This window comes from Cannabis sativa, chromosome 8, assembly GCF_029168945.1.
Source record: "Cannabis sativa cultivar Pink pepper isolate KNU-18-1 chromosome 8, ASM2916894v1, whole genome shotgun sequence".
Lineage (NCBI taxonomy): Eukaryota > Viridiplantae > Streptophyta > Magnoliopsida > Rosales > Cannabaceae > Cannabis > Cannabis sativa.
Window position 1 is genome coordinate 9593021 of NC_083608.1, and position 9435 is coordinate 9602455.

General features: G+C 32.5%; 2 protein-coding genes across 2 annotated transcripts; both read right to left on the reverse strand.

Moving 5' to 3' along the window:
- Window positions 1-2760: 2760 nt before the first annotated feature.
- Window positions 2761-8567, reverse strand: LOC133030139 (APETALA2-like protein 1). Its single transcript, XM_061102361.1, has 2 exons — window positions 7764-8567; window positions 2761-7679 (listed from the first exon to the last, which is right to left on the reverse strand). The coding sequence occupies exons 1-2, from the start codon at window positions 7849-7851 to the stop codon at window positions 7108-7110; spliced, it is 660 nt and encodes a 219-aa protein (XP_060958344.1). The 5' UTR covers window positions 7852-8567; the 3' UTR covers window positions 2761-7107.
- LOC115699802 (AP2-like ethylene-responsive transcription factor At2g41710) lies at window positions 8036-9025 on the reverse strand. Its single transcript, XM_061103118.1, has 4 exons — window positions 8769-9025; window positions 8576-8658; window positions 8261-8349; window positions 8036-8137 (listed from the first exon to the last, which is right to left on the reverse strand). Exons 1-4 carry the CDS (start codon window positions 9023-9025, stop codon window positions 8036-8038), a joined length of 531 nt encoding a protein of 176 aa, XP_060959101.1.
- Between the last annotated feature and the right edge of the window lie 410 nt (window positions 9026-9435).

Sequence of the window (9435 nt, forward strand, 5' to 3'; positions counted from 1 at the left end):
GAGTGGGAAGCACAGACACTTGGCGTCGTTGCTGACCCTCATGACCGTCATGACACGGTTGAACCGTGACAGGTGGTCGCTGGGATCGGAGTTCCCCGTATATGCTGCCATTTCGGGCATCTTGAAGTTTTTAGGGAGCTCTGCCTCTAAGATGTGCTTAGCACATGGCTCTCGATCCTCGCTGTCCGAGTCGGAGTCGTCTCCCTTCTGCCTCCGGGAGACTCGGGCAATGTCTTTTCGGAGTATGGTGAGTTCCGCCATAATTCCTTCAGTCAACGTACCCGAGGAGACCACGGGTCCGTATCTTTTTTGGTCAAGGTGATCCCGGAGATCACCTTGGTTCCCATTGATTTGATTTCTCAGATCAACGGGAGGACATCTCTGTCCTCTTCTCCCTCTACCCCCGGGTTCCTGGTGTACAAGATCGCTTTTTCGGTCCCCTCGATCTTGAGGGCCAAGGCTCCCTTTTTGGGGCTTGCCCCTCTGCGGACCTTTCCCTTTAGGGAAATCTGAGCGGACCTTTCGCGGATCCTGCACCTTTTTCTTTCGCCCTGGGGTAGAAGTAGGGTTTTTTGTTTGATTCCCTTCAGCAGGGTATCTTATAGGGCTAGGCTCCCTAGATTTCTGCTGTTGGGAATTGGGCGAAGACGTCGCTGGCTCCTTGTCGAGTCCAGCGGTCATTTCCTTGGGGTGCACGTGAATGCCAGCTGCTTCCATGGCTTTTTGCATGGCCAGCATCACTTCCTGCATTTTCTGGTTTTGCGCTTTCTGAGCTTCGATCTCGGCTTCGTGATTGATAGCTTTTTGTCTGAGAAGCACCAGTTCTGAGTAACTACCTTCGTCATAGGCATCCTCGTCGAGGTTTCCCTCGTAGTCATCATCGAGGATTATTTCTTCCTCCTCGGACTCCTCTGCTGCTCTTGAGGCTACATCTTCCTCGTTTGGGTCTTGAGCGTCTTCCAGAGGGCGAGGCTGACGAGCACTTCTTGTCTCCACCATGTTTGTAAAGTCAAATGTTTGTTTTTTAGCAGCTTCCTTCAGCTCTCAATGAAAGCACCAAAATGTTGACCGAGTTTTTCGGCAACTAATAAAGTATTATAAAACTATTGAGCTGTAAGAAAGTGAGAGAAGGATTTTTACGTGGTTGGGGCGTTAATGAGCCTTAGTCCACGAGTCTTTGTTATTTATGGATGTATTTAATACATAATTTATACTTGGGAGAATGTCACCCTTATAAATACAGAGAATGTTCTTGGTGAGTATTTACTCTTCTTGCTCATATGCAGCCCAAGATTCTCGACCCCATTAAATGAGCTTTGAGGGGGTATTTATAGTGTTTTTGGTGGGGTAATCCCTAGAATTGTCCTTACAAGTGTATCTGTAAGTATCCATAAAGTTGGGTATTCCCAATGAATATACCATGAGTAATGCATGGTCAAATCCCTAGGTGCTGTAGGGCTTTTATGTGGAATGTCCTTTTTGCCTTTTGATTGACGTGACTTTTCACAGTGTAGCCGTCGCTAGACTTAAATGATCATTACTGTGGCACTGCTAGTTGGAGGTTGTGCCGTCAGACTTTATTGCGTGTGGCAGTCCCAACACGCTTCCTCCCATGCGGCATTTAATGCGACTTGATTGCTCAGGAGAGGCCTGACACCTCGCGGAGATGCCTTAGTGTTATGTGAGCCTCCGGGAGCACCTTAAACTCTGGGACCTATGTCTAGGATGTTACCTTGTGGCATAAAAAGACTTAGCAAATATTATAAATTGTTTGATCCACGTGTCCCTGTCCGATTGGTCCGCGTATATTGGGCGAAATCAGGGGCAACACTTACTATCATATTAATTTGGATTTAATAGCAATTAACAAAAAAATAAGGTTATTTTTGTAATTTAAGAAGCCCAAAACAACATTTCTTCTTTTTTATATATTTATAGATTATTAAGAATTATTTTTTTTTTACTAATAACTCACTACAAATTAATTTGGATTTAATGGTAATTAACAAAGTAAATAAGGATAATTTTGTAATTTAATGTAGGAAGCCCAAAACCACATTCTCTCTTTTATATAGTTATAGATAACATGCTCTTAGTAATGTCTGCTCGCATACATTTGTATATATTATAATTAAAAAATAATATTGATTTCGAAAATTGAATATTACACTGTGATGACTGATGATCGGTCGCTTACATTATCTATTGAAAATAATGTCACATTAGAAGTTTGTTAAATTTTTTAAACAAGGTCTATTTCTATTGTTTTAAATGCTTCAGAGGAAATTATGCTACACCAAAAAGTTTGAAAGTACAATTTATGGGAGTCAAATAAATAGTTATTTGTCCAATATTGGAAAGTTGCTAAGAAGAATGAATTTTACTGAAAATACCTCTCCCATATAACATTCTGTTATTGTTATAATTTAGTATTGGGTCATACATATTTTAATTTAGAATATAATTTATGAGACCTAATATTTATTGTAAATCAATATCAAAATGGTATTTGAAATGTACTATAAGATGACGTTTAGTTGAAATGAATGAAAATATAGTAATAATAATGTGTTAATGCAAAATGAAACAACTAATGACTTACGATATAGTTTACAATACTAACAAACACGCAACACAATCAAGAAACTAAATAAACAGTGATCTCAAGAATTCAAGATAATAAATTAAGTAGTAAAACAAAAAAGAACATTAGGTTTAACGAGTTCGAGCCATGGGCAATGCTCTACATTTCGGCTAGAATAGCAGCAACCATTGAGATGCAAAATAACCTTAAATTTAGAAACCAAGTTAGTAAATGTGTCTTTTTTAAAAAAAAAAATTAAAAAAATAGTCAAATATAATAAAGTAGCTAATCAAAATACATTTACTATATATTATTTTTTTTAAAAAAAAATATATAATCATTAAATTAAGTTATATAATTTTTTTAGTATTGCATATTATTATATTGTGACAAAAACGAATAAATATATTAAATAATTAAATATATACAACTGTATTTGATATCGTATCACTAAAAATTGATATACCGTAGTATTAAAATTACATACCATAAAAAATTATAGCAATAATAAATTAATACTCAACAAATATATATATCATACTAACCAAATTATATATACCACTATTAAAATATGTATATATACCAAAAAATTTATATATAATAAAATAGAAATAAAACATCATCTATATACTATAGACAACAAAAAATTATATACCATACAACAAAAAAAATATATATACGTACAATAAAAAATAAAATAAAACAAAATAATATAATATAATATTATTAAAAAAAATTATATAGGGTGATTCTACAATGCACCCCCTTAAAAGGGATGTACTGATGTACCCTCTATTTGTTTCGGTATCTAGAAAAAAAAATTTAGTCTAATTTCTTTATATTTATGTACGTTATAGCTATTTAAGATATCCTACAAAATTTTGAGAAATTCGGAATAATTTATAATGTAGAAAATAATGTTCAAACAGTCTATTTTACACACGTATAAAATAAAATAAAATAGTCACGCGTGTAACATACTGCTTGAATGCAATTTTGGGTGTGTTAAACTTTTCTGAATTTCTTAAAATTTTGTAGGATGTCTTAAATAACTATAATTTACATGACCATGAGAAAAAATTTGACTAAAAAATTATTTTGGATACTAAAATAGATAGAGATATATCGATGTATCCCTTTTACGGGGGTGCATTATAGAATTTTCCAATTATATATACCATATGAACAAAATTATATATCACCTTTATATAATAAAATAAAAACTAAACATGCATCATCTAAGATAAAATGATATACTATACAATAAAACTTATATACCATATAACAAAAACATATACCTTAGAATAGAAATATAAATATAATAACAATAAATAAAAATGAAAATGTATAGGATGCTAATAAAATTAGGGTTATTTTTTCAATTTTAACCAAAAAAAGTAACAATATTATAAAAATACTTCCAGCTGGCCAAATAAACAAATATACAGCCCAAATAAATTTTTTTTCACACAAATACCACTTACACACACCTTCAACTCAGGATTCATGCTTCCTGGTAAGGGTGTTCTTCAAACCGCTCAAACCACTTACACAAATACCACTTAAACAAATAAACAAATATACAGCCCAAATAAAAAAAAATTACACAAATACCACTTACACACACCTTCAACCCAGGATTCATGCTTCCTGGTAGGGGTGTTCATCAAACCTCTCAAACCGCCCGCACCGCAAAAAAATACAGTTTGAAAGTCTTTGCGGTGCGGTTTTGAATTGTTAATATGTGGTTCAAACCACACGACACTGCACATTATAAAAATACCAATTTTTTATATTTATTTAGGTCCAATATGTGAATGTCCAACTCAAAGCCCACTAAGTATTGTATTATTGAAACTTAATTTTTTTTCGTATTTATTTTCAAGCCTTATGGTATTTTTGACAGGTGTTGATCAAGCTTTGTTCTATTTGTGATAGTTTATTTGTTGGTGATAGTCCAAACCGCAGAAACTGCAAAAATCGCACTACACCACACCATTTTTATAGTGCAGTTTATGCGATTTTTTAGTTTCGCGGTTGGGTATAGTTTGGAAAATTGGAAAAACCTCATGTGTGGGTTGGTTTAAAAAAATAGTCAAAAATCGCACCACTCGCACAGCGAACACCCCTACTTCCTGGGAAACCATCTTGCAACCACGTAGCAACACAACGCAACCAAAACAAAAATTCAACCAGAAAGAAAACCACCATAAAATCAGGCGACTTCACCTGAGAAGAGGACCAGAATCAATCAAAACAGGGGCTGTTTCGAATTCATGAAAAAAAAAAGTGTAGAAAAATTACTACGAAACTAAAATTCAATCGAAAATTCAGTGCAATTTGCATAAAACTAATGTCCTGACTTTAATGTTTAGATCCATGAATTGCAGATCTCAAAAAGTTGAACTGGAGTTCCCAAACAATCCAACTCAAGTATAAAAAAAAATTACATCAATACTACAATAAAATATTTATTCTAGTGTATTTTTGTTGTTTTCCAAATTTTTAATGGTGAATTTGTTCATATTAAATCATAAAGAGACATGTAGATAGAGTTACGTACGTGGAAACACTGTGTTGATTTTTAATGTTTCATAACAGTTGCATTACAGTTGGATAAACATTTTGCTAACAGTTATTTTGTCTGATGCAACCTTCAGCCAACCACCCAGCAACCACCCAACAAACTTCCTCTGATTGAAACCTTTGTCTAATGCAACCTTCGGCTAACCACTAAGCAACCTTCATTTGATTGAAATTTTCGTCTAATGCATTTTTCGGCCAACCACCCAACAACCATCATCTGATTGTGTAAGTGATGATGTAAGATGTATTTTGGTAATTAAAAGCACATAAAAGGTATAAATATTATCCACACCTTATGGAGGTATTTTAATAAATAAAGTGTCAACTTGTATTTTTCATTTAATAATTCCATAAAATTATATATCATATCAATAAAAGTACAAGAAAAAATAGAACTTAAATATTATTTAAAAAAATAATAATATACAATATAACAAAAAATATATATACTAATCATCAAAAAATATATACTAATAATAATAATAATAATAATAAAAATATTATGTATAATATACTAACCAAATTATATACTATAATTAAAATATATATACTATGACAACAAAATTATATATCATTATTATATATAATAAAATAGAAACTAATTAAATATTATTTAAAATAAAAAATATATCATACAATTAAAATATATAAAAATAATAATTAATTATATAGCATATTAATAAAATTATATACATATATATTAAAATATTTGTATTATGCTAATAAAATTATATAATATTATTATACATAACAAAATAGAAAATAAATATCATGTAAGAATAATAATATACTATACAACAATACAGAAATATACTGTACAACAAAATCGATATACCAATAATCCTCAACAACTCAATCGATATACCAATAACTCACAACAAGTCATAAAAAAATTAAAAAAATCGACATAACTTTCAAATAAAAAAGATTTTAATTAACGAAACTAATATAGATATACCATAATCTTTAAGTAATTTGCTTCTAATTTTTTAAAAAAATATATAAAAAAAATTATTGATTTTTTTATGTGGCAAAATATAATATAAATAATAAATAATTTAAAAGGGCCATTTTGCTACAAGTTTTTACAAGTTTTGAAATGAGGACATTTACTAACATAGTCCTATAATTTGGGGCCATTTACTATAATTTTCCTATCTTTATTGATATCAGTGTTTACAAGGTTACAAGAATCTTTAACATCATCTTGAAACACATACTTTCAGTACGAAAAATCTAGAAGCTTTGTAACACAAAAGTCTTCTGAATGCGTACATGACTTCATTCCCGGATTAAGCTTCAAGACTGACAGAGCTGTCTGGGAGTACACCTCCGGATTAGTGACAAGCCATCCGGGAGAGACATTTCATTCACGATACAAGCTTATTTGGAAGTACCTTCTAGATTCAACAAGACCTTCTGCACAGGGCTTTCCGAATCCACACTAGCTTCCGGTATCTGCTCTCCAGATTCACAGCTTCCAATCCCGGACGACAAAACTTATAACCATAATCAACATAATGGGAATGAGATTAAGAATTGAATAGAATCAAATTTAAAATTCATAAAAAAATATTGACAAAAAAATAATTAATTTTTTTTTCTCATTTTATAATGGAATGATTTTTTTTTTTTTTTTCAAAATCTAATAGTCATTTAATCAAAATGATAGAAAAATCATTTCATTGAATTGATTTTCTAATATACAATCCAACCAAACGAAGAAATAAAATAAAATTGTTTTTTTCCCATTCTATTTTATTACATCTAACCAAACACTACGTAAATATAGTGACTAAACTTAGTTACTATTACGAAAATTTAGAAAATAGAAGGAGGATTATTATAAAATACCTTAGGGTGCCAAACACCTTCATGACATATTATTGTAGTTTACAGTTAAGAGGGAACTAGAGGTAGAGTTTACAGTTAAAATGTTAGTTGAAATGAAGAGAAGACATGTTTATTGGAAAATTCCAAAAGGATTGTCCCCTTCCATTACAAAACGACAATGTGCTCTCTCCATTGGACTCCAAACTAGGGCCAATACTACCATCAAAGGAAATCATATCAAAGCTATCGTTCTTATCCTGCCCAAGCTTCTTCTCATCATCCTCCACTCTTTCTTCGTTCTCAACACACAAATTCTTCTCAACCAGCTCCCTGAATATTGATGACTTGAATAGGAGTCCAAGAGCTGTTGGAGAAGCAGTGCTGCTGCTGCAAGGACTTATGGCTGCTTGTCGTTTCGAGGTTTCTATGTCATTTACTACAAATGGGTTGTTGAAATGGAATAATGATGAACTCTCTGCTCTTTCATTTCTTTCAATGAGGTAAGGCTGAGACTTGGAGTTTGCAGTTAGAGGATTTTGTTCTTCAGCTCCAGCAGAATTTGATACTGGTCTAAGCCATCTTATGTAAGTGCTCAAGTCAAAGTTTGTCACTGCATTAATGCCTCTATATTCTATTGCTGCAATGTCATAAGCATGGGCAGCCTCCTCTTGAGTGCCTGTAACGATTATTGTAATAAAAGAGATTAGTCTTCTTATCTACTTGGACTTCTTCAATGATACATGGGACTAATTAAACTCACTATAAGTGCCCAGATAAAGATATTTGTTTCCAAACACTCTTCCTATCCTTGCTTCCCATCTTCCATTATGATGGTGCCTACAATTCATTCAAGAATTCAACCTTAAATGAAATTTCATTACTAAATAGTCTACAATAAATAACAACTTTGAAGGTAATAAAATTTAAGTACCTTGCAACTCCTCTGTACTTGGATACACCTCTTGAAAAGCCACTACTTCTTCTTTATACATGGAAGAAAAGAACTATAAATTTAGAGCTCATTAGGAGAATTTAAAGTCCATAAATGTGCAGCTGATACCTTCTTAAAGAGGCCAAGTACTCTTCTTTTGTAACGTTTTGCATTATCTCTATTTCTGTCTCGTACTCTGACACCTGCAGAGAAACATTCATCAAAAAAGACTTAACATAAAGAAATCAAAGTTGATATGGCTACTTTTTTGTTCAAAAAGTGCTTCAAGAGCTCCCCCATTTTCATGCTCTATTATCTCAACTTACTGGAAAATTGGTAAAAGTTGTTGGTCCCCAGTACTTAACTGCTGCTAAATCATAAGCTCTGGCAGCAGATTCTTCTACATCATAAGCTCCTGTTTAGTTTACCGATCCATTAAGTTGTTAGTTTCCCCAATAATTATGATTTATCATCTTTTGCAAGTAAAAATGGCCTTGATAAGCTACAAATTACTTACCCAAATAAACTGCTCCATTACCATCCAATGCGTTTACAGTTAGCAACAAAGAAACATTGATTAGAATCAGTAAAGATAATTGATAGATACGAGTAAAAGTGTCAGCATAATTTAGAAATAGAACCTTGCTTTCCCTTCTTCCTTTGAGTTGGATTCCAGAACCCTTTGTCCCATAAATGAGCCTCATACCTACCTGTCCATCTATGCCTGCATTATAATGTTTTTTTAATTCATTTACTCAATCCAAATTAACTAATAACGTTCCACATTTCCATACTTAAAAAAAAAGTACATGGAGTTATGTCTGTTTGCCAAACCTGCTGACACCGCGAAATCTGGAGCTTCGTTTGACAGTAGTAGTAGTAGTAGTAGTAGAGGTAGTTGCTGCTGTTATTGGTACATATTGATCAACATGCTGATGACCTTGTTGATCTATGTAGGTTTGTGAAACAGAAGTAGAATCTCTCCTTCGTCTCTTTACACACTTAGTAGCCATGACATTACTATTATGGCCTTCAAACAAGCACATATGCTGTTTTCCTGGGCACATTTTAGATTTCACTGTCATTTCCATCTCTTCTAGTCTTTTTTTAAGTTTCCTTTATTGCAATGCAAAACAGCAAAAGACAAATGGTTGATAAGTGATTTGTTGTTGTCGTTGGTTGCTTAAGACTCATTTTAACTAGTCCTTTATAAGCAACCTCTCAATTTTGTTCCTTTTTGCTATTACGATGGTCACAATACATTATGAGACAAATGTTTCTATGTCCTTACCCTAATAGACAGCCAAGCAGAATCTCCCCATACAATTCAAGGTCTGTTATTACTATAATCAAAAATGACATCATCAGTTAATCGGTAAAATCAAGGGTACTAATACTAGACAAAATTATTAGTATCAAGCTTGCAGTTTTGAGTTGTTGACTGCAAAACTTTACATTTACATATTATTTTATTTTATTATGTTTGGGAAGTAAACAAAAA

Bases quoted from the DNA above. Each gene is read 5' to 3' on its own strand.
- LOC133030139 (XM_061102361.1), bottom strand. From the start codon at position 7,851: ATGAATTGTAGGCACCATCATAATGGAAGATGGGAAGCAAGGATAGGA. The intron at 7,680-7,763 runs GTGAGTTTAATT...TAATCGTTACAG, and splicing joins TCTTTATCTGGGCACTTATA to GCACTCAAGAGGAGGCTGCC.
- LOC115699802 (XM_061103118.1), bottom strand. From the start codon at position 9,025: ATGGAAATGACAGTGAAATCTAAAATGTGCCCAGGAAAACAGCATATG. The intron at 8,350-8,575 runs GTTCTATTTCTA...TAAACTAAACAG, and splicing joins AAGGAAGAAGGGAAAGCAAG to GAGCTTATGATGTAGAAGAA. The intron at 8,138-8,260 runs GTAAGTTGAGAT...GTTTCTCTGCAG, and splicing joins CAACTTTTACCAATTTTCCA to GTGTCAGAGTACGAGACAGA.